This window comes from Salvelinus alpinus, chromosome 5, assembly GCF_045679555.1.
Source record: "Salvelinus alpinus chromosome 5, SLU_Salpinus.1, whole genome shotgun sequence".
Classification (NCBI taxonomy): Eukaryota; Metazoa; Chordata; class Actinopteri; order Salmoniformes; family Salmonidae; genus Salvelinus; species Salvelinus alpinus.
In genome coordinates, this window is record NC_092090.1 from 73,142,493 (window position 1) to 73,167,654 (window position 25,162).

General features: G+C 44.0%; 1 protein-coding gene across 1 annotated transcript; it reads left to right on the forward strand.

Moving 5' to 3' along the window:
- The first annotated feature begins 16,981 nt into the window (after positions 1–16,981).
- LOC139576738 (bifunctional methylenetetrahydrofolate dehydrogenase/cyclohydrolase, mitochondrial-like) lies at positions 16,982–23,448 on the forward strand. Its single transcript, XM_071403148.1, has 8 exons — positions 16,982–17,215; positions 19,311–19,495; positions 19,727–19,849; positions 20,056–20,208; positions 20,315–20,422; positions 20,596–20,688; positions 20,873–20,998; positions 21,120–23,448. Exons 1-8 carry the CDS (start codon positions 17,136–17,138, stop codon positions 21,266–21,268), a joined length of 1,017 nt encoding a protein of 338 aa, XP_071259249.1. The 5' UTR covers positions 16,982–17,135; the 3' UTR covers positions 21,269–23,448.
- The last annotated feature ends 1,714 nt before the right edge of the window (positions 23,449–25,162 follow it).

Sequence of the window (25,162 nt, forward strand, 5' to 3'; positions counted from 1 at the left end):
GTGAGAGCATGCATCCAGCTTCACGTGTTTTGCTCCTATTGGTCAGAAGTCAGTGATCCACTGACAGATGGAGCTGGACACGTTCAGCTGGGAGAGTTTGTCTTGTAGCATTTCTGGGATGATGGTATTGAACGCACAGCTAAAGTCCACAAACAATATCCTTGCCTTGCATATGTCTTTGGGTTGTCAAGGTGTTTGAGGATGTAGTGGAGGCCACTGGCGTAAAGCAGTTTCTATGGACCCCTGCAAGGTCTCGTGCTCTCTCCCAGCTTGGATAGAAAGTTGTTGTGCATAAAACCAGTCTATTAATGCCGAATTATTCAGCAATACACCCTCCAAACACTAGCTCACCAGGGATTGTTTCATTATGCAGGGTAGCCTACTATCTATAGCTATATACTGTAGCCTACCATATTTAGCTGCTATTTAGGGGCTATTTATAAAAGAGAAATAAAGGGATATGAGAGGCTCAATTAAAGATGTTGCAGAACTGCTTCAATTCAAAGGGCTTTATTGGCATGGGGAACGTGTGTTTACATTCCCAAAAGCAAGTGGAATAGAGAATAAACAAAAGGGAAAATAACAAGGGAAGTAAACAATGATAAATGAACAGTAAACATTACTCACAAAAGTCTTAAAATAAAATAGACATTTCACAGTTATATTATTGGCTATGTACAGTGTTGTAACAATGTGCAAATAGCTGAAGTATGAGAGGGAAAATAAATAAACAGATAAATATAGGCTGCATTTACAATGGTGTTTGTGCTCCACTGGTTGCTATTTTCTTGTGGCTTCAGGTTACAAATCTTGCTGCTGTGGTGGCACAATGTGGAATTTCACCTAATAGATATGGGAGTTTATCAAGATTGGATTTGTTTTCAAATTCTTTGTGGGTCTGTGTAATCTGAGGGAAATATGTGTCTCTAATATGGTCATAAATTTGTCAGGAGGTTAGGAAGTGCAGCTCGGTTTCCACCTCATTTTGTGGGCAGTGGGCCCACAGCCTTCATTCCCCTGAGAGCCAGGTCTGCCGATGGTGGCCTCTCTCAATAACAAAGCTATGCTCACTGAGTCTGTACATAGTCAAAGCTTTACTTAATTTCTGGTCAATCACCACAGTGGTCAGGTATTCTGTTACTGTGTACTCTATGCTCAGTTTTTTGTTGATTATTTTCAATGTGTCAAGTAATTATCTTTTTGATTTCTTATAATTTGGTTGGGTCTAATTGTGTTGCTGTCCTGGGCTCTGTGGGGTTTGTTTCTGTTTGTGAACAGAGCCACCGTACCAGCTGGCTGAGGGGACTCTTCTCCAGATCCATCTCTCTGTAGGTGAGGGCTTTGTTATGGAAGGTTTGATAATCGTTTATTTTTAGGTGCTTGTAGAATTTAATTGCTCTTTTCTGGATTTTGATAATTAGTAGGAATTGTCCTAATTCTGCTCTGCATGCATTATTTGGTGTTTTACATTGTACACAGAGGATTCTTTTGCAGAATTCTGCATGCAGTCTCAATTTGGTGTTTGTTCCATTTTGTGAATTCTTGGTTGCTGAGTGGACCCCAGACCTCACAACCATAGAGGGCAATGGGTTCTATAACTGATTCAAGTATTTTTTACCAGAACCTAATTGGGATGTCAAATTGTATGTTCCCTTTGATGGCGTAGAAGGCACTTCTTGCCTTGCCTCTCAGATCGTTCACAGCTTTGTGGTTAAATGTGGTGATGATGTTAAGGCTGAGGTAGGTCTAGTTTTTTGTGTGCTCTAGGGCAACAATGTCTAGGTAGAATTTGTATTTTTTGGAACACCATTATTTTTGTTTTACTGAGATTAACTGTCAGGGCCCACGTCTGACAGAATCTGTGCAGAATATCAAGGGGCTGCTGTAGGCCCTCCTTGGTTTGAGACAGAAGCACCAGATCATCTACACACAGTAAACATTTCACTTCAGAGTCTAGTAGGGCGAGGCTGGGTGCTTCAGACTGTTCTAGTGCCCTCGCCAATTCATTGATATATACAGTATGTTGAAGAGGATGGGGCTCTGTGTGTTTTTTGCCAATTTTAACCACACACTTCTTGTTTTTGTACACTGATTTTATAGTGTCATATGTTTCCCGCCAACAACACTTTCCATCAATTTATATAACAGACCCTCATGCCAAATTGAGCAAAAGCTTTTTTGAAATCAACAAAGCAAGAGAAGATTTAGCTTTTTATTGTTAGTTTTTGCCAATAAGGGTGTGCAGGGTGAATACATGGTCTGTCGTACGATAATTTGGTAAAAAGACAATTTGACATTTGCTCAGGAAATAGTTTTCACTGAGGAAATGTAGGAGTCTGCCGTTAATGATAATGCAGAGGATTTTCCCAAGGTTGCTGTTGCCGCATACTCCACGGTGTCACGATCGTCTTGATAAGAGAGAGAGGACCAAGGCGCAGCGCGTGAAAAATACATCTTCTTTTAATGAAAGGAAAAACAAACACTTACAAAATGAACAAAACAACCGATCGTGAAGCTAAGAAACATAAGTGCTGACACTAAACACTTTGTCTATGTCTATCTCCCACAATCACCTAAAGCCTATGGCTGCCTTAAATATGGCTCCCAATCAGAGACAACAATAACCAGCTGTCTCTGATTGAGAACCAAACCAGGCAACCATAGACTTTCCTAGAACTCTCTCCTGAACACAACCCTATACACTATACAACACCCCCTAAACAATACACACACCCTAAACTAGACAAAACACACAAACTTCCCATGTCACACCCTGACCTAACTAAAATAATAAAGAAAACAAAGAATACTAAGGCCAGGGCGTGACACACGGTAGTTATTGGGGTATATTTGATAATTTAACTTAGAAAACCATCAACACCACAGGTCTTTTTGTGTTGAAGGTTTGTTATTTTGTCCTGTGGTTCATTCAATGTAATCGAGAGCCGTGCGTCCTCCAAAACACAACCCAGCCAAGCCGCACTGCTTCTTGACACAATGCCCGCTTAACCCGGAAACCAACCGCACCAATGTGTCGGAGGAAACACTTTTCACCTGGCAACCGTGTCAGAGTGCATTGCGCCCAGCCCGCCACAGGAGTAGCTAGAGTGCGATGGGACAAGAACATCCCTGCCGACCAAACCCTCCTCTAACCCGGACGACGCTGGGACAATTGTGCGCTGCCCCATGGGTCTCCCGGTCGCGACCGGCTGCGACAGAGCCTGAACTCGAAACAGGATCTCTAGTGGCACAGCTAGCACCACGATACAGTGCCTTAGACCACTGCACCACTCAGGAGGCCCACCTTGTCATTGTTGTTAATTTTCTTATTTTGTCTGGTTGAAATGTTTAGATCTGAGAGGTCAAATATACTATTTATGCTTTCTATTGCCAAGTTACACCTGAAATGTTTTGTCAGGAAGTTGTCTAAAAGGGATTGAATTTAATGTTGGCTAATTGTTTTCTGGTAAGTTTCTACACTACTTCCATTTATACCATTTCTTAATAGTATGCAGTTTGTTCGGCTTTGATGCTTCATGATGGAGCTCTGGTCTGTTCAAGTAGGCTGTGAATTTGCTCTGATCTGATAGAGGTGTCAGTGGGCTGACCGTGAATGTTCTGAGAGACTGGGTTGAGGTCGGTGATAAAGTAGTCTACACTACTGCTGCCCTGATATGAGCTGTAGGTGTACCTACCGTAGGAGTCCCCTCGAAGCCTACCATTGACTATGTACAGACCCAGCGTACGACAGAGTGGTGACACATTTTTTTATTTTTTTAATCGTAGTTGTGTCTATGGGGGGCATATTGGGAAGGGAATGCTGTCACGTCCAGGTAGATGTTTGTCCCCCTGTGTGCTTTGGGTGTCAGGTTCTTGTTCAGTTCTGGGTTACTGGGGATGGCAGAGGAGTAGAAGAGAGAGGAGCCTGGAGAGGAGAGGAATGGGAGATGTAGGGACAGGGTAGAAAGGTGAGCGGGGAAAGTGTAAAGGGAGGGTGGTGTCCTGGTGATTGAAGGGGCTTTGTGAGTCAAATCTGCAGTAAAATTGGTTAGGTTTATTCGGAAGTAGGAGATCGTCTGCTGCCGTGATGTGTCAAATAATCATTGACTGGCGGATGCACCCCAACTTTTATGGCAGAGGCACTTTCTCAATGACTATGGGCTCCACAGTGCCTGAGTTTGGATGGTTTCACCAGTCACAAGTGTGTAGCAATCCATACGCAATTGTAACCCAAACCACATGGGCATTTACAATAAAACATGCAATTTTTGAAAACTATGGTTTTCAGTGTTGAACTCAAACTAAGAAAATATTGTTTTTCAGGACATTATCCAGGGCATTAAGTTAAATTAAAGTATTGCTGCCACAGGGTTGGGCAGCTTTGCATTTGGGTTTTTCTATAAATAAAGGGGCCAATGTGTGGCATCAGGGTCAACATTTCAAATTGGTTAGATACACATTTAAACATGATTTTCTTGCAGCTTCACATATGTAGTTACAGGAATAAGAGTATATATAGGCACAATCAGACCATAACTCCTATCAACAACAAAACATCTTCATGTCATTCAAAATGTCGCATGGAACATGGACACCGCATGTTTCATTGTCATGGTAGCCAGGTCTGTTTGTGCTTTAGTCAACTTCTCTATCATTTAGAGCCATGTTAAACCTTCTAGAGGAATGAAAAAGATAAACAGCATTTCTGTATGTTTAATAGTTTATATAATAATTTAATACAATAAAATAATACAATGTGTTCTGTCAGTAAAATCATTGACAATAATAACCAATAATGAAATAATTATAATCAGTAACCTCTTCAAGCAGTGTGTGTGTGTGTGTGTGTGTGTGTGTGTGTGTGTGTGTGTGTGTGTGTGTGTGTGTGTGTGTGTGTGTGTGTGTGTGTGTGTGTGTGTGAAAACTAGACATCACATTCTTGCCTCCTCTGTCCTGGTTTCCTCCACTCCTTGAAAGGGCATTGGACCCTGAGGGAAGGAACCTTCCCTCCTCTCCCAAAATGTGCTTTGCATTTCTTTCGTTCCTCAAGTCCTCTCTCCTCGCCTAATTCTCAAAACCCATTGGATAAGAAGGTGAGAGGGGAGGGACCTCTGACCTCATCCAATGGGTTTTGAGAAAGAGACGAGGAGAGAGGATGCAACGAATCAAGGAAATGCATTTGAGAATCTCCCAAGGACAGAGGAAGTAAGTATTTGACCGTTATTAACATTTTTTGACAGTGCCAGACTGACTGACTACCATAATACCCATGGCATGTGCAGAAACAACCCCTAGCCCCTACTGCCCAGAGTCTAGACAGTTGTGGAGATCTGAGAGGGGTTGAGGGATGGTGGCATGGTGAGAGCTCCACCTTACCCTCCGATAGGCTTGGTGGGATTTTGGTGGTATTGCTTACCCCTGTTCAATTTTCTCAGATCTCCTTGGTAGAGAAAAGGAAAGATTGGTCAGATTGGTCAAGTCAGTGAAATAGGGACACAGGTTGACAATTACATTGGTATAAGTTTTTATGCTTTTTTACTGCTTTTCACAGATGGATCCAAGGACCCAGAGAGTGGGCGCACAGAAGCAGGCATTTACGTTCCTGAATTTGATGTGCAGATACGTAGAAGACTAACAGATGAACTTTCAGTATACTCAGTTGAACTGTTGCCGATAATAGTTGCCCTCCAGTGGGTAGAGGACATACAACCTGTTAGAATTATAGTATGCTCAGATTCTCTGTCTGTAATGAATAGTTTATCATCTGGTAAATCTAATAGGAGTGACCTCCTATTGGAGGTATTAATGTTATTATGAAACATTTAGAGAATATGTGTATTAGTGAGATCCTGCTGGGTCCCAGCACATTCGGGTGTGGAAGGGAATGAAATTGTAGACCAGTTAGCCAAAAGAGCTTTGAAATGAGATATAATTAATATTAATGTTCCACTGGGTAGAGGTGAGGCCAAATGTAAGATCAGAGACAATTTGATAGATGTGTGGCAGAAGAGATGGGACTCTGAGCCCAAGGGCCGGCATTTATATGCCCTCCAAAAAAAGGTCAGTGGACCAAGATTAAAAAGTCAGATTAGGAAGGAATAGGTGGTACTTGCTTGATTGTGTTTAGGACATTGTACATTGAACACCTCATTACATCTGGTTGGCTAACATGTGAATGGTTTGTGTCTAGAGTGTATGGTCGATGAAATGGTGGAGCATGTGTTGTTATATTGTTGTAAGTATGTTGAATATAGGGGAAAATTGAAGTGTAGGATCATTGAGGTTGGATGGGGTTGAGGGGGTTTGGAAGGGATTTGGGGGATTGGGGAGGGTCTATTAGAAGCTAGTAGGGTGGCGGCATGCACCTTTAACGTTGGTTTACGGACCGTCATCATATCATAGAAGAAGAAGAAGAAGAAGAAGAAGAAGAAGAACCCTTCAGCCTAGACGAGTGTCTAGGGACAAGGGTTATTTTCTGGACACTGCTTGAAGAGGTTACTGATTATAATTGTTTCATTATTGGTTATTATTGTCAATGATTTTACTGACAGAACACATTGTATTATATTATTGTATTAAATCATTATATAAACTATTAAACATATAGAACCCTTCAGGTGTGTGGTGGACCTACAGCATGACACTTGAGGCATTGGTTGGATGTTTAATTCCATTGCTATATACACACAGATTTACACAGGTAAGATGGACACACCCATGGCACCTATTAGGCTGATCCAACAGGTCTGGGTAGCTGGAGTCTTGCTGTCTATTTAAGATGGAACCAGAGAACAAGGCTGATGTTTTACATATTCCTAACCAATTGTGTTTTTTGTTTCTTTCTTTGCGTTGTTTGTACATAATGTTGCTGCTACCGTCTCTCTTATGACCGAAAATAACTTGTGTACATCCGAACTGTGATTACTCACCACGGACTGGCAGAATCCTTTTTTCCCTTTAACGAGTCCGACGAGCCCAACGTGAATGATATACTGCTTTCCCGGGAACAGGCCCAGATCCCTGTCATTTGCATGAAGAGAAGGCGGAGAAAAAGGGGTCAGAGGGCAGGCTGCCTTCTGAGAATGCGTAGGCGATCGAATAAACCCTGACTTCCTTCCATTCTGCTAGCAAAATTGCAATCTTTGGAAAATAAAATCGATGACCTACGCGGAAGATTAAACTACCAGCGGGACATTCAAAACTGTAATATCTTAAGCTTCATGGAGTCGTGGCTGAACGACAACATTATCAACATACAGCTGGCTGGTTATACGCTGTATCGGCAGGATAGATACAAGACAAGTGGTGGCGGACTATTTATTTTTGTAAATAAGAGCTGGTGCACGATATCTAAGGAAGTCTCAAGGTTTCGCCAGAGGTAGAGTATCTCATGATAAGCTGTAGACCACACTACCTACCTAGAGAGTTTTCATCTGTATTTTTCGTAGCTTTCTACATACCACCACAGACTGATGCTGGCACTAAGACCGTACTGAATGAGCTGTATTCCGCCTTTAGAAAACAGGAATCCATCTTACCAAATGTCTATCAGCATGTTAAATGTGCAACCAGGGAGAAAAAAAACTCTGGACCACCTTTACTCCACACACAGAGACGCATACAAAGCTCTCCCTTGCCCTCCATTTGGCAAATCTGACCATAATCCTATCCTCCTGATTCCTGCTTACAAGCAAAAATTAAAGCAGGAAGCACCAGTGACTCGATCAATAAAAAAGTGGGCAGATGAAGCAGATGCTAAGCTACAGGACTGTTTTGCTAGCACAGACTGGAATATGTTCCGGGATTCCTCCGATGGCATTGAGGAGTACACCACATCAGTCATTGGCTTCATCAATAATTCCTTCCAAGATGGCGTAGCAGTGCAGACGTGGTTTGTCATTCTCCCATGTACATTTTGTATTTTTCATATTATTTTGTATATATTTCAATTTATTTTCAATCTCTTTTCCATTTTTAAATTAAATATACCTTCCGGCAACACGCCTCACCCAATGTGATACGGATCCGCTATTTTTAGACCTTATAGCCAGAACCTCCATCAGAAGCTGGCCATCAGAATCTAACCAGCTAATTAGCTACTACCTATTTAGTCATTGTCAGCAACTGCTAGCGGCACTTACCTTCTGCAAAAACACCAGCCGCTTTGAGCCTGGATAATACTTGCCAGCCTGCCAGTATCGGACTGTTTTCTCCACTACAACACTGGATTCCTGCCGTAAGCCCTGGACCATTACTCCTGATCATCACAGCTAGCTCGCTGCCACCGAGAGGCCCAGCCCCGAAGCTAGCTCTGAGCCAGGCCCACCTCCCGGCCTGCTCAGTGATCAATCAGCTTCACAGCTGATGCCTCCCGGACTCTACCTCAACACGGCTAGAATCCACTACTCCACCGGATCTTTGCCGTAAGCTCGGGACAGGGCTAACGGCCCTGTCCCGAAGCTAGCACCAGTTAGCCGCGAGCCAGGCGCATCTCCCGGGTAGCAAACTAAATTACTACAACTACAATACCTCTTTTGCCAACTGGCCTGGACCCTTTGTCGACACGGCGCCCCTTCGTACCACCACGACTGGTCTGCCGACGTAACTCCATCCGCTGTGCCCTCAACCGGACTTTGCCGGACGTCGGAGCAGACGGTTCTACTAGCCCCAGCCTGCTAACTTTAAACGGCGTGTCTCCCGCTTGCTAGCGTAGTAACGACTACCCCGGCTTCCCTGTTTCATCTATTGATGTTCATTGGACCCTATGATCACTTGGTTACATAGCTGATGCCTGCTGGACTGTTCATTAATCACGGTACTCCATTTTGTTGATTTTTTATTTTATTTTTTGTTTATCTGTCGGCCCCAGCCTCGAACTCAGGCCCTGTGTGTAGTTAACCGACCCCCTCTGCCCATTCATTGCCATTTTACCTGTTGTTGTTGTCTTAGCTGATTAGCGGTTGTTGTCTTAGCTAGCTCTCCCAATCAACACCTGTGATTTCTTTATGCCTCGCTTTATGTCTCTCTCAAATGTCAATATGCCTTGTATACTGTTGTTTAGGATAGTTATCATTGTTTTAGTTTACCGCGGAGCCCCTAGTCCCACTCAACATGCCTCAGATACCTCCTTTGTCCCACCTCCCACACATGCGGTGACCTCACCCAGCATAACTAGAGCATCCAGAGATGCAACCTCTCTTATCATCACTCAATGCCTGGGTTTATCTCCACTGTACCCGCACCCTCCCATACCCCTGTCTGTACATTATGCCCTGAATCTACTCTACCACGCCCAGAAATCTGCTCCTTTTATTCTCTGTCCCCAACGCACAAGACGACCAGTTTTGATAGCCTTTAGCCGTACCCTCATCCTACTCCTCTGTTCCTCGGGGGATGTGGAGGTTAACCCAGGCCCTGCGTCTCCCCAGGCACTCTCATTTGTTGACTTCTGTAACCGAAAAAGCCTTGTTTTCATGCATGTTAACATCAGAAGCTTCCTCCCTAAGTTTGTTTTACTCACTGCATTAACACACTCCACCAACCCTGATATCCCTGCCGTGTCTGAATCCTGGCTTAGGAAGGCCACCAAAAATTCTGAGATTTCCATCCCCAACTACAACCTTTTCCATCAATATAGAACTGCCAAAAGGAGGAGGAGTTGCAATCTACTGCGAGATAGCCTGCAAAGTTCTGTCATATTTTCCAGATCTATGCCCAAACAGTTCGAGCTTCTAATTTTTTTAATGAATCTCTCCAGAAATAAGTTTCTCACTGTTGCCACCTGTTATAGACCCCCCTCAGCTCCCAGCTGTGCCCTGGACACCATATCTGAATTGACTGCCCCCCATTTATCTTCAGAGTTCGTTCTGTTAGGTCACCTAAACTGGGATATGCTTAACACCCTGGCAGTCCTACAACCTAAGCTAGATGCCCTCAATCTCACACAAATAATCAACGAGCACACCAGGTACAACCCTAAATCCGTAAACATGGGCACCCTCATAGATATTATCCTGACCAACTTGCCCTCCAAATACACCTCTGCTGTTTTCAATCAGGATCTCAGCAATCACTGCCTCATTTCTGCATCCGCTATGGGTCTGCAGTCAAACGACCACCCCTCATCACTGTCAAACGCTCCCTAAAACACTTCTGCGAGCAGGCCTTTCTAATCGACCTGGCCCGGGTATCCTGGAAGGATATTGACCTCATCCCGTCAGTCGAGGATGCCTGGTCGTTCTTTAAAAGTAATTTTTTCACCATCTTAAATAAGCATGCCACTGGCCTCCCGGGTGGCGCAGTGGTCTAGGGCACTGCATCGCAGCGCTAGCTGCGCCACCAGAGTCTCTGGGTTCGCGCCCAGGCTCTGTCGCAGCCGGCCGCGACCGGGAGGTCCGTCGGGCGACGCACAATTGGCCTAGCGGGTTAGGGAGGGTTTGGCCGGTAGGGATATCTCATCGCGCTCCAGCGACTCCTGTGGCGGGCCGGGCGCAGTACACGCTAACCGAGGGGGCCAGGTGCACGGTGTTTCCTCCGACACATTGGTTCGGCTGGCTTCCGGGTTGGAGGCGCGCTGTGTTAAGAAGCAGTGCGGCTTGGTTGGGTTGTGCTTCGGAGGACACATGGCTTTCGACCTTCGTCTCTCCCGAGCCCGTACGGGAGTTGTAGCGATGAGACAAGATAGCAATTACTAGCAATTGGATACCACGAGAATTGGGGAGAAATGGGGCTAGAATTTAAAAATATATATATTTAAAAAATTTAAATAAAAAAAAGCATGCCACTTTCAAAAAAATGTAGAACTAAAAACAGATATAGCCCTTGGTTCACTCCAGACCTGACTGCCCTCGACCAGCACAAAAACATCCTGTGGCGGACTGCACTAGCATCGAATAGTCCCCGGGATATGCAACTTTTCAGGGAAAAGTCGGTCAGGAGTCAGTCAGGAGAGCAAAGGCTAGCTTTTTCAAACAGAAATTTGCATCCTGTAGCTCTAACTCCAAAAAGTTTTGGGACCATGGAGACCATGGAGTCCATGGAGAATAAGAGCACCTCCTCCCAGCTGCCCACTGCACTGAGGAAAGGTAACACTGTCACCACCGATAAATCCACGATAATCGAGAATTTCAATAAGCATTTCTCTACGGCTGGCCATGCTTTCCTCCTGGCTACCCCAACCTTGGCCCACAGCTCCGCACCCCCCGCAGCTACTTGCCCAAGCCTCCCCAGCTTCTCCTTCACCCAAATCCAGATCGCAGATGTTCTGACAGAGCTGCAAAACCTGGACCCGTACAAATCAGCTGGGCTAGACAACCTGGACCCTCTGTTTCTAAAATGATCTGCCGCCATTGTTGCAACCCCTATTACCAGTATGTTCAACCTCTCTTTCGTATCGTCCGAGATTCCTAAAGATTGGAAAGCTGCCGCGGTCATCCCCCTCTTCAAAGGGGGTGACACTCTAGACCCAAACTGTTATAGACCTATATCCATCCTGCCCTGCCTTTCTAAAGTCTTCAAAAGCCAAGTTAATAAACAGATCACTGACCATTTCGAATCCCACCGTACCTTCTCCGCTGTGCAATCCGGTTTCCGAGCTGGTCACGGGTGCACCTCAGTCACGCTCAAGGTACTAAACGATATCATAACTGCCATAGATAAAAGACAGTACTGTGCAGCCTTGGTTTCTCAAATGACTGCCTCGCCTGGTTCACCAACTACTTTTCAGATAGAGTTCAGTGTGTCAAATCAGAGGGCCTGTTGTCCGGACCTCTGGCAGTCTCTATGGGGGTACCACAGGGTTCAATTCTTGGGCCGACTCTTTTCTCTGTATATATCAACGATGTCGCTCTTGCTGCGGGTGATTCCCTGATCCACCTCTATGCAGACGACACCATTCTGTATACATTTGGCCCTTCTTTGGACACTGTGTTAACAAACCTCCAAACAAGCTTCAATGCCATACAACACTCCTTCCGTGGCCTCCAACTGCTCTTAAACGCTAGTAAAACTAAATTCATTATTTTCAACCATTCGCTGCCTGCACCCGCCCGCCCGACTAGCATCACTACTCTGGACGGTTCTGACTTAGAATATGTGGACAACTGTAAACTCTCCTTCCAGACTCATATTAAACATCTCCAATCCAAAATAAAATCTAGAATCGGCATCATATTTCGCAACAAAGCCTCCTTCACTCATGCCGCCAAACATACCCTCGTAAAACTGACTATCCTACCGATCCTCGACTTCGGCGATGTCATTTACAAAATAGCCTCCAACACTCTACTCAGCAAACTGGATGCAGTCTATCGCAGTGCCATCCGTTTTGTCACCAAAGCCCCATATACCACCCACCACTGTGACCTGTATGCTTTAGTCGGCTGGCCCTCGCTACCTATTCGTCGCCAGACACACTGGCTCCAGGTCATCTATAAAACTATGCTAGGTAAAGCTCCGCCTTATCTCAGCTCACTGGTCACGATAACAACACCCACCCGTAGCACGCGCTCTAGCAGGTATATCTCACTGGTAATCCCTAAAGCCAACACCCCTTTGGCCGTCTTTCCTTCCAGTTCTCTGCTGCCAATGACTGGAACGAATTGCAAAAATCGCTGAAGCTGGAGACTTATATTTCCCTCACTAACTTTAAACATCAGCTATCTTAGCAGCTAACCGATCGCTGCAGCTGTACATAGCCTATCTGTAAATAGCCCATCCAATCTACCTACCTCATCCCCATATTGTTTTTATTTACTTTTCTACTCTTTTGCACACCAGTATTTCTACTTGCACATCATCATCTGCATATCTATCACTCCAGTGTTAATTTGCTAAATTTTAATTACTTCGCTACTATGGCCTATTTATAGCCTTACCTCCTCACGCCATTTGCACACACCGTATATGGACTTTCTTTTTTCAATTGTGTTATTAACTGTACGCTTGTTTATTCCATGTGTAACTCTGTGTTGTTGTTTGTGTCGCACCACTTTGCTTTATCTTGGCCAGGTCGCAGTTGTAAATGAGAACTTGTTCTCAACTAGCCTACCTGGTTAAATAAAGGTGAAATAAAATTAAAATAAATTAAAAAGTGCATCGATGACGTCGTCCCCACAGTGACCATACGTACATACCCCAACCAGAAGCCATGGATTACAGGCAACATCCGACACTGAGCTAAAGGCTAGAGCTGCCGCTTTCAAGGAGCGGGACGCTAACCCGGAAACTCATAAGAAATCCCGCTATGCCCTCCGATGAACCATCAAACAGGCAAAGCATCAATACAGGACTAAGATCGAATCGTATTACACCGGCTCTGACGCCCGTCGGATATGGCAGGGCTTGCAAACCATTACAGACTACAAAGGGAAGCACAGCCAAGATGGAGCCGACGGAGACGGTCGCCTCGCTTCGCGTTCTTAGGAAACTATGCAGTATTTAGTTTTTTTACGTATTATTTCTTACATTGTTACCCCATCTTAAGTCTTATTACATACAGCGAGGAAGAACTATTGGATATAAGAGCAACGTCAATTTACCAACATCACGACCAGGAATACGACTTTCCCGAAGCGGATCTTCTTTTTGGACCCAGGACAATGGATTTAATCCCAGTAACCGAACCAAAACAACGGCGCCGCAGAAGGGGCAGACGGAGCGGCCTCCTGGTCAGGCTCCATAGATGTGCACATCGCTCACCGCTCCCGAGTATACTACTCGCCAATGTCCAGTCTCTTGACAACAAGGTCGACGAAATTCGAGCAAGGGTTGCCTTCCAGAGAGACATCAGAGATTGAAACATTCTCTGTTTCACAGAAACATGGCTCACTCGGGATATGTTATCAGAGTCGGTACAGCCACCCAGTTTCTTCATGCATCGCGCCGACAGAAACAAACATCTCTCTGGTAAGAAGAAGGGCGGGGGTGTATACGCGACTCGAGCTGGCAGCATTCTGGATCATTGCTACTCTAACTTCCGCGACGCATACAAAGCCCTCCCCCACTCTCCTTTTGGCAAATGGGGCGGCAGGTAGCCTACTGGTTAGAGCGTTGGGCCTGTAACCGAAAGGTTACTTTCTGACGGGCCACCCCCAGGTGGTGAGGGTAGGAAACAACATTTCCACCCTGCTGATCTTCAACACTGAGGCCCCACAAGGGTGCGTGCTCAGCCCTCTCCTGTACTCCCTGTTCACCCATGACTGCGTGCCCATGCACCCCTCCAAATCAATCATCAAGTTTGCAGACGACACTACAGTGGTAGGCTTGATTACCAATAACGACGAGACGGCCTACAGGGAGGAGGTGAGGGCCCCCGGAGTGTGGTGTCAGGAAAATAACCTCACACTCAACAAAACAAAGGAGATGATCGTGGACTTGAGAAAACAGCAGAGGGAGAACCCCCCATCCCCATTCACGGGACATTAGTGGAGAAGGTGGAAAGATTTAAGTTCCTCGGTGTACAAATCACGGACAAACTGAAATGGTCCACCCACACAGTCAGCGTGGTGAAGATGGCGTAACAGCGCCTCTTCAACCTCAGGAGGCTGAGGAAATTTGGCTTATCACCGAAAACACTCACAAACTTTTACAGATGCACAATCGAGAGCATCCTGTCAAGCTGTATCACAGCCTGGTACGGCAACTGCTCCGCCCACAACCATAAGGCAAACTACCTGCCCTCCAGGACACCTACATCACCCTGTCACGGGAAGGTCAAAAAGATCATCAAGGACAACAACCACCCGAGCCACTGCCTGTTTACCCTGCAATCATCCAGAAGGTGAGGTCAGTACAGGTGCATCAAAGCTGGGACCGAGAGACTTAAAAACAGATTCTATCTCAAGGCCATCAGACTGTTAAACAGCCATCACTAACATTGAGTGGCTGCTGCCAACATACAGACTCAAATCTCTAGCCACTTTAATAATTGGATGTAATAAATGTATCACTAGTCACTTTTAACAATGCCACTTTATATAATGTTTACATACCCTACATTACTCATCTCATATGTATATACTGTACTCTATACCATCTACTGCATCTTGCCTATGCCGCATGGCCATCGCTCATCCATATATTTATATGTACATATTCTTATTCATCCCTTTACCCTTGTGTGAATATTTAGTTGTTGTGAAATTGTTAGATTACTTGTTAGATATTACTGCACTATCGGAACTAGAAGCACGAGCATTTCGCAACACTCACATTAACATCTGCTAACCATGTGTATGTGACCAATAAAATTTGATTTGATTGATTTTGACATGAGCCTACCAGATGAGCTAAACTACTTCAATTCTCGCTTCGAGGCAAATAACATTGAAACATGCATGAGAACACCAGCTATTCCGGAAGACTTGGTATAGGCGGCCAGGAGAGAGCTTAAGGGCAGGTAGGGTACAGGCCGGTGCTGATGGAGGACGATAGCACCCAGCAACAGTCAACAAAGAGCTATTTTAAAGTTTAATACTTAAAACCAGCAAATCAAATTGTTTTGGGACAGACTTGGTGGAGACAACCAAGCACTGAAGGTGATCCTTCGTAAAGATTGCCACTCCCCCACCTTTGGAAGATCTATCTTGCCGAAAAAGGTTATAACCAGAAAGGTTAACATCAGTATTCAAAACACTCTTCCTTAACCACGTCTCAGTAACGACCAACACATCTGGATTGGAGCTGTGGACCCACACTTTCAATTGATCCATTTTAGGTAATAAGCTTCTAGTGTTAACGTGCAGAAAACCCAGGCTTTTACGGGAGCAGAAATCAGTGAAGCAGATATCAGAGGACAAGTCAGAATTGGGGCTAGCAACAGAGGATGGGCCAGGGTGTACATGCACATTTCCAGATATCATCAACAGTAATAGAAACAAGGCATCGCATAGGACAGGGAGAGAGCTCTGCAGTGCTGATGTATGACATCTGAATGTTCATCAGATGGCAACAAGATCATATTGTACATCAATTTCATCAGGTGTTTAGAATAGGATGGGAGGCCAAATTCTGTGTATTTAATAGAGAGTCAGAGTCCCGAGTGTAGGAACAAACAGTCTGTCACACGGTTGGGTAAAGAAAGTTCGTAGTCAACAAAGCATGCAAGAGTCATGAGGCAAATAGCAAAATAGCAAGGGGGAGACAGGCCAGGGCAGATTGCCACGTGGAATCCAAGCAGCAGTGCAGCAGGCAATGGGAGTAGGTGTCACCCACTTGGGAGAAGCTTTTATTTCTGGAGGCAGATTTCTTTAAGAAAATGCCAGTGGATGGTCTTTGAACAGCAGGAGGGGGCTTCAAGGCCTCTGGATCTGGGTGGGGTAGCCTGGCATTTGTTGGGCTCAAAGGCTTCGACACCTCTCGCTTCACACTCCTAATTGAAGTTGAACTCTTTGTCCTAGCAAAGCTTCGTAACCTGAGCATTCAGTCCTTATGAAGTAAAATATATCATTGTAATTGGCTTTTGAAAGTTAAAAAAAATGCTTCAGACTAAGCATTACTCACTCAGCTACAGGTGGGATGGTGTTTTCAGCTCTTTGCTTGTTTGCCAGAGGATTTGATGTATAGTTTGTGAATAATAATCATTGAGTGTAGGAAGCATTCCAACTAAATTCCATCCAAAAATCAGGTTGTAGGTTTGGAGTTTCGATTTGGAGTGAAGGTTATGTTGTTTAGGGTAGCATCCTGAATATTCCCCCCCCCAAAAAATCTAAGTTTGTCTAACTCTAAATCTATTTTTAAAAACATGCTGAACAATGTGAGAGCTCATCTGCTCATGACCTCTCTCTCTCTCGGGTAACAAACACTTATCTAATGTACTCACATGACAAAAATGTGCCTATTATCAATCACTTTGTAACGATCCAAACAGTTGTCCACGACAAAAAAATGCTCACTGGTACCCTAGTTAATAGAAGGACCCATTTAGAGGTGTGGCCCATGCCTAGAAACTGACGTATTGAGAATGTGCTCAGTGCCAGCAGCCAGCGCTGGAGGGGGACATGAGCCTATAAAACATCTCGAGCCCTCTCTAACTTCCTTACAGGCGGTGCTCTTTCAGACCGGTTTTACTTCCTCCAGTCTCCCTCGCTTCTCTCTTCCTTAACTCATTGTTGGATTACTTATCTAGATCCGTAAACATGGCAACGCTGAGAGCTCTGAGAAAATTCTGCCAGCAATCTAAGCATCAAGTGTGCAGTCTACATATGTCCGCATCAAGGTATGTATTAACATTGAGATATCAAATAGATTGTTTATCTGTCTTGGAGGACTATGATAGGTTACTTTCTTTCGATATGAAAAATGCTTCTTCTTTTTGGAAGGTAGCCTATCCGGTATTTTCTCCTTGTCAATGATATTTAACGCTCGACACTTTCCCTTATGTTTGTTTTCTATCCTGTACACTGTTACCCGATGTCTCTGCGGATACAACGTTTCTGGTTGTGCTTTGATGACAACGTTATGTAACATTTTAAATGATACATTGTAGCGAAGAGCGATATTGAAGCAATGATCTTCGTAATGCGCCCCCTAACGTTATGCCGGTATCACTGCAAATCTGCATGGCTGATGAAATCGCACAGAGCACTTGCATTGTGTGTATTGTAGGCAGGCAAGTTCCCAATGGGGGAACGTTGTCACCAACCAAAGTGATCAGTATTCTCATGTCCTGTGTGTTTAAAACAGGCTTTTGCAGACTATTCTGTGCTGTAACTGTTTGCCTAAATGTATTCGATTAATTCCAAGAAACCCTGTTTTATTTGAGGCATGCCTTAATGCAGCACGTTCCTTATGGCAAAGTAATGTTCCACACAGTCACCCAGAAACATAAACCACGTGTGACTATGCACATGATTTACATCACAACTGATTTAGCCCCTTTTAATCTAGCAGGAGATGAGTCTCTTTTGGAGCATGCAAATGCATGATGCATTTGAGTAGTAAGTTATGGTCAACATAGGACAGTATAAAAAAAAAAAAACTTACACTAGTTTATAAAACCATAACAACACAGACCATGTATACTTGAGTTACCTGTATACTACAAGTTATATGAAGGCAAACCTGTTGGGCAAGGATACTCAACTCTTACCCTAGAGGTCTGGAGCCTGCTGGTTTTCTGTTCTACCTGATAATGAATTGCACACACCTGGTGTCACAGGTCTATATCAGTCACTGACTAGAGGGGAACAATGAAAACATGCAGCGTTGAGTTTGAGGGCTGTAGGGGCTACATTTCAAACTTGCATTAAGACAAATCCCATACTTGGGAACAGAGTTTGCACAGCCTTGCTGATCCATCCATAACTGGGAAACATGTTAAAACACATTGGCTTGGCTTCTAGTTCAAAGATAACAATCTTAATTATTTGGGGCTGCTGAAAATCCTTTCCCTATCATGGTACTGGTACTATGTGAAGTAGAACTGGTCTGGGAGGAAAGGCAGCTAAGTGAGAAAAGTATATGCATTTTTGTGAAAGGTGTATTCTTTGGGTAGAAGTTAAGGCCTATTGAGTCCGCTCTGCATTTGCAGTTCTCCAATTGCTTGTGATGACCACTCATGTACTTTATCCTGTCAGAGGTTAACAACTCATTAACATTGTCAGTTGTCAACTGTTTGCTGAGAACTCAACACATTTCCAATAAGGTTGTCCAAAAATACTTAGTCTAAAACATTATGTTCATGCTCTGTGTGCGTGTTGGAAGCTGGGCAGTGGGGGTGTTGTTGCCAAATTTTATGCCCTAGTGGAGTCTCCTCCAAGACCTGCTATCCTGCCCCCATAGAAGATTTGAATGTGTCTATGGGTCTTTAATTACTAGTGGCAGAATCAAGGGATGGTTACATCACTTTGGACGGCTCATTACTCCTCAGTTATTACTCCTCTGTGTGCATGCTATTACATAAGCACTGCTATCTAGTTTAACACATTGGACATGAATGTGAATAGAGCAGCATTCAGGTTTCATATTCACCCACTCTGCACTCCACCCTAAGGCCAACCAGTTGACTTGAAGCCCGGGGTTTCCAATAAGTTTCTTAAATAGCCTGAACCACATTGTAACTCATGTCTTGCTATGTTTAGCCGCCATACTCCTCATGCATGGGTAACCCAGGAGCCCTGTACTTGGTGTGACTGTACTTGGCCATCGCTGGCTTATGGCGGCACTCCTTGCTGGTTGAATGCCATGCACTCTCACTTTGGTATCGACAACTAGTCTGCAGGACTATAAGTCACGTACCCACCACAGTGTATACTTTCCCCTGACTGTTTACATGTTCTGCTGTCCTTTAACATCTGCCTCCGATTCTAAAGACAGGAAGCTGTGGTCATCTCAGGCAGGAAGTTGGCCCGTCAGATCCGGGAGGAGGCCAGGGCCGATGTAGAACAGTGGGTCTCCACTGGCAACAGGAGACCCCACCTGAGCGTGGTCCTTGTAGGAGATAATGTAGCCAGTCACTCCTACGTCCTGAATAAGACCCGGGCTGCAGCTGATGTTGGTATGTAAACACACACACTCAATACTTTACTTACCTGTGCTGAAGCTGAACTCTACACAGCAGTGTACATACATCAGCTTGACTTTGAAACTATTTTATGAGTTCTATGACTCTTCAGTGTGGCTTTCTAATTCCCTTTTTCTTCCTGGTCACCATTCATCTATGGCACTGCTCATATTCGTTGGGGATATAATGGGCTCATAATTCCTTTTCTCTTTTTCTTCTCTGCAGGTATCAGCAGTGAGACCATCCTGAAGCCCTCCTGTATCGCTGAGGATGAACTCATGGACCTGATCTACAAACTCAACACAGACCACCGGGTGGATGGCCTGCTGGTGCAGCTGCCTCTGCCAGGTAAGTAGTGGCTTTAGAGCGAGGTGGCGAGGCATTGCTTTGGAAAGGGCCTATGGAAAGGGACATAGAAGGAATGACAGTTTGAAGCTGTTGTTTTGAGTATTTATGGCTATTATGGGCATATCCTTGAATGATTTGGCCTATTTACTGGACAACATCCATGTATATGCTGACTGGTAACCATCACTCTCATTGTCTTCTCACAGAACACATTGACGAGCGGCGCATCTGTAATGCTGTGTCCCCCGACAAGGATGTGGACGGCTTCCATGTGGTCAATGTAGGCCGCATGTGCCTGGACCAGTCCAGCATGCTGCCCGCCACTCCCTGGGGAGTCTGGGAAATCATCAAACGCACAGGTGAGGTAGTGGGAGGAATCTCTCACCCTCTGTTATATGAATGGAATTAGACTGTTATGGGGAGCAATGTCAACTCTGTCACTGACTGTTTATCTCCGGTTCCCAGGAATTCCTACCCTTGGAAAGAATGTTGTGGTAGCGGGACGCTCCAAGAATGTGGGCATGCCCATTGCCATGTTGCTGCACTCGGATGGACGCCATGAGAGGCCAGGGGGTGAGTAATGATGTCAGGATAACTAGGGCCAACAGTAATAGGGTGTATGTAAAGGTAGATTAACAATGGTTAATAGAGACAATACAGGGTTTTCTCTTAAAGTTTAAATATTGAAGTTGAAAGGGAATTTGTGGATCATGGCCCTGGCATTTACTTATTTTTTGGTTCCGCAGGTGATGCCACGGTCACTATCTCTCACCGTTACACACCAAAGGAACAGCTCCGTCAGCACACAAGAATTGCAGACATCATTGTTGCTGCTGCAGGTATGGATCCTCTCCTCCTACTGAAGATATATCTTTACCTTGTCTAATACCTGTCTCTCTTATTCTGCATATTTGTAAACATATTCCTGTAAGTTTATAGAGCTATTTTTGTATCTCTTGAGGAGGTTGCCTTGGGTGGGTCTCTTATAAACTGATCTCACTCTAAACCCTCTCCTAATCTTAGGGATTCCAAACCTCATCACCGCAGACATGATCAAAGAAGGAGCAGTCGTTATTGATGTTGGAATAAACAGAGTGCATGACCATGTGACTGGCAAGGACAGACTTGTAGGGGACGTGGATTTTGAAGGTAGGAGTTTCTAATCTAGACAGACTTCACAATTTGTCTTATTTTACATTTATCCTGACACCTACTGTGTTCTCACACACATTTTCTTTCCAACACTCACCCTTTATCTCTCCATGTGTAGGTGTGAGACAAAAGGCTAGCTTCATTACCCCAGTGCCTGGAGGAGTAGGACCCATGACAGTGGCCATGCTTATGAAGAACACAATCAAGGCAGCTAAGAACCTCCTGCTGACTCCCGCTGAGAGGATCCGCATGGTAGCCTCTTCATAACAGGCCATACCTGACTCCATCAAGTGACACATTCCATCCCGCCACCCCTTCCCTTTTTACTCTGAGCAACTCGGCGAACTCCACTGCACACAGACACAGATCGAAACATGATTGCTTTAGGATTCTCAACTTGCTGGTACCTTCCACTTTCATAATCTCCACCTGCCATTTCAGACAATTACCATTTCAGCCATTCAGCTACACACAAGCTATACGCCTTACAAAAGTATTCATCCCCCTTGGCGTTTTTCCTATTTTGTTGCATTACAACCTGTAATTTAAATGGATATTTATTTGGATTTCATGTAATGGACATACACAAAATAGTCCAAATATGGTAAAATGAAATTTTAAAAATAACTTGTTTAAAAAAATTCTAATGAATTAAAAACGGAAAAGTGGTGTATGCGTATGTATTCACCCCCTCTGCTATGAAGCACCTAAATAAGATCTGGTGCTACCAATTACCTTCAGAAGTCACATAATTAGTTAAATAAAGTCCACCTGTGTGCAATCTAAGTGTCACATGATCTGTCACATGATCTCAGTATATATACACCTGTTCTGAAAGGCCCCAGAGTCTGCAACACCACTAAGCAAGGCATACCACCAAGCAAGCGGCACTATGAAGACCAAGGAGCGCTCCGAACAGGTCAGGGACAAAGTTGTTGAGAAGTACAGATCAGGGTTGTGTTATAAAACATGTCTGAAACATTGAACATCCCAAGGAGCACCATAAAATCCATTATTAAAAAATTGAACGAATATGGCACCACAACAAACCTGCCAAGAGAGGGCCGCCCACCAAAACTCACAGACCAGGACAGGAGGGCATTAATCAGAGAGGCAACAAAGAGACCAAAGATAACCCCGAAGGAGCTGCAAAGCTCCACAGCGGAGATTGGAGTATCAGTCCACTTAAAGCCGTACACTCCACAGAGCTGGACTTTATGGAAGAGTGGCCAGAGAAAAGCCATTGTTTAAAGAAAAAAATAAGCAAACACGTTAGGTGTTTGCCAAAAGGCATGTGGGAGACTCCCTAAAGATATGGAAGAAGGTACTCTGGTCAGATGAGACTAAAATGTTGCTTTTTGGCCATCAAGGAAAATGGTTTGTCTGGCGCAAACCCAACACCTCTCATAACCCCGAGAACACCATCCCCACAGTGAAGCATGGTGGTGGCAGCATCATGTTGTGGGGATGTTTTTCCATCGGCAAGGACTGGGAAACTGGTCAGAATTGAAGGAATGATGGATGGCACTAAATGCAGGGAAATTCGAGGGAAACCTGTTTCAGTCTTCCAGAGATTTGAGACTGGGACGGAGGTTCACCTTCCAGCAGGACAATGACCCTAAGCATACTGCTAAAGCAACACTCAAGTGGTTTAAGGGGAAACATTTAAATGTCTTGGAGTGGCCTAGTCAAAGCCCAGACCTCAATCCAATTGAGAATCTGTGGTATGAATTAAAGATTGCTGTACACCAGTGGAACCCATCCAACTTGAAGTTTTGCCTTGAAGAATGGGCAAAAATCCCAGTGGCTAGATGTGCCAAGCTTATAGAGACATACCCCAAGAGACTTGCAGCTGTAATTGCTGCAAAAGGTGGCTCTACAAAGTATTGACTTTGGGGGGGTGACCAGTTATGCTTGCTCAAGTTCTGTTTGTTTTTTTGGTCTTATTTCTTGTTTGTTTCAACAACAAAAAAATATTTTGCATCTTCAAAATGGTAGGCATGTTGTGTAAATCAAATGATACAAACCACCCCCCCCCAAAAAAATAATTCCAGGTTGTAAGGCAACAAAAATAGGAAAATGCCAAGGGGATAAATACTTTCGCAAGCCACTGTATTATTTTTATAATGTACTTTCTATGAGACCTTTTGTTTTAGGTGAATTTGAACTACCTGTTTATTTATTTCTCTGCGTTCATTTGTCAAATATGTTAAAAGCATTCAAAAGTGCAAGAGAGACCGGCAAGAAAGGCAGTTATGTCTATCTCCACAATACCCTTTAGATCACACAAGCACTGTGAGTTAAGAGGATTAAGGGCTAGAGTTATGAAATGTCCGAAAAAAACGAGTCTGTTAAACACACCATAAGCTTGACATTTACAGTGTTTCAAAAAGACCTTTGTAAATATAATTTTTAAATAAAATGTTATTGCAAATGGATGGACTTCATTACTGCATTGCCATGTTGTGGTTGTTTTTTTGGGGGTGAACAGGTGCTTATAGCATAGCTCTGCAACAGACACACATCAGTCTTACTATGATAGGTCATCTCTATTGTAAAGATTTACAGGTAGGCCGTTATATTTCCAAAATATCACATCATCCAATAATTGTAACCCTCTATTTCAACCCTTAGAGGAGGTGATAGTTTTGAGTATGATATAAATCTTTATTTTATATCAGTCCTATTAATAAGAAAAAAATAACAATATTCTGACAATGATTACTCTGTCCATATTATAGGAGGCTCATAAAATTATATGATCAGTGTGCAGGAGGACCGTAATCGGAAGCAGACATACTTACCAAAGTTCCCGGAAAAGCTTCGTGGAATAAAAACAGTTGCACAATACAATTTTTTTGGGAGTGGACATGTTTTGTATTTCTCCATTTATTTCTAGAAACATCGGCAATTCTTTAGAGACATACGACTAATTGATTGACCTAACGTTAACATACACCGCGTACATTTTCGACTATGGGGCGCAGTAGATCGCGCGACAGTTCCGCCGATACGAGCACGAACAGCCAAGGCAGAGAGAAAAAAAACATCCAAAAAGAAAAAGCGAAGACGTTCCTCTTCATCCTCGTCCAGCAGCAGTGCAAGTCCGACCCCTTTAAAGAAAGCCTCACATTCCCTCAGCAAGAGCCAAGGTTTTCGTCACTCGATTATTAAATCATCATTAGTAGTAGTAGGCATGTAACGTTAAACAGTCCCACTAGAATGTGTATAACTGCTATTAGCAACACTGATACACTACAGAGTGGCTTCTTTTTGTATTGGGTTGTTCAAAAACAGTCCGTGGGAAGCCAGAAGTTGAATACAATTCCATTTCAACTTACTAGGACGGTTGGTCATTAAAATGGGGGAATTTTAGTCAAACTATCTAAAGGAACGTATTATTAAACGGACTTTCCAAACGTCGGTATGTTATAGACCCACTTCCTCTCTGCTTACCTGATGTCAAAATAAAAGTACCCCACAAGTTATACCATTTATTGCGCACGTACAGGACTTTATTTTGAATGAGGTATGAAGCGAGGAAGTGGGTCTACAAACGCTAATTTCTAACCGACGTAGAATTCAATGCAATTCAACTTCGTGTTCAACAATGTGTAGTGCTTCAGACAATGCACATCCTCACACAGACATATCTATTATCTAATGTGTCAGAATATGGTAATGAAATGCATTTTATTATCAATGCCGACAATGTACCTTTGTTATACCTTTGCTTCAGATGGGAAAAGGAAGGGAAAAAAAGAAAAGTTCCTCATCTTCCTTGTCAAGCTCTTCTTCATCCTCATCATCCTCAAGTGATGAAAAGGCCAAGAGGAAGGAAAAAAGGAAAAAATAAGAAGTTAGAGAAAAGAAAGTTGAAGAAAGATGAAATTGGAGGAGAAAAAAAATAAGTTAAAGCAATTGGAAGAAAGAAGAGCATCCCTGCTTGTAGATTTGATGCCCCCCCCCCCCCCCCAGCCTCTAGGCAGTGCCCCCCAGCCCTTCCTGGAGTTGTGGCAGAGTGGTGATAGCACAGAAGATCACGAACCAGGTATGGTCAATGAAATCATTTAGGAATTTGCGCCAGCAGTTGAGTTTACACTTGTAGCTGTCTCACGTGTTCGAATTTTATGAATCACATGCGCCGAATAGAACAGGTGT

What these genes read in the sequence shown, in the direction of transcription:
- LOC139576738 (XM_071403148.1), top strand. Translation starts at nt 17,136, where the DNA reads ATGGCAACGCTGAGAGCTCTGAGAAAATTCTGCCAGCAATCTAAGCAT. An exon ending in ACGCCATGAGAGGCCAGGGG is followed by an intron (nt 20,423 to 20,595) that starts GTGAGTAATGAT and finishes TTGGTTCCGCAG; the next exon opens with GTGATGCCACGGTCACTATC. An exon ending in AGGGGACGTGGATTTTGAAG is followed by an intron (nt 20,999 to 21,119) that starts GTAGGAGTTTCT and finishes CTCCATGTGTAG; the next exon opens with GTGTGAGACAAAAGGCTAGC.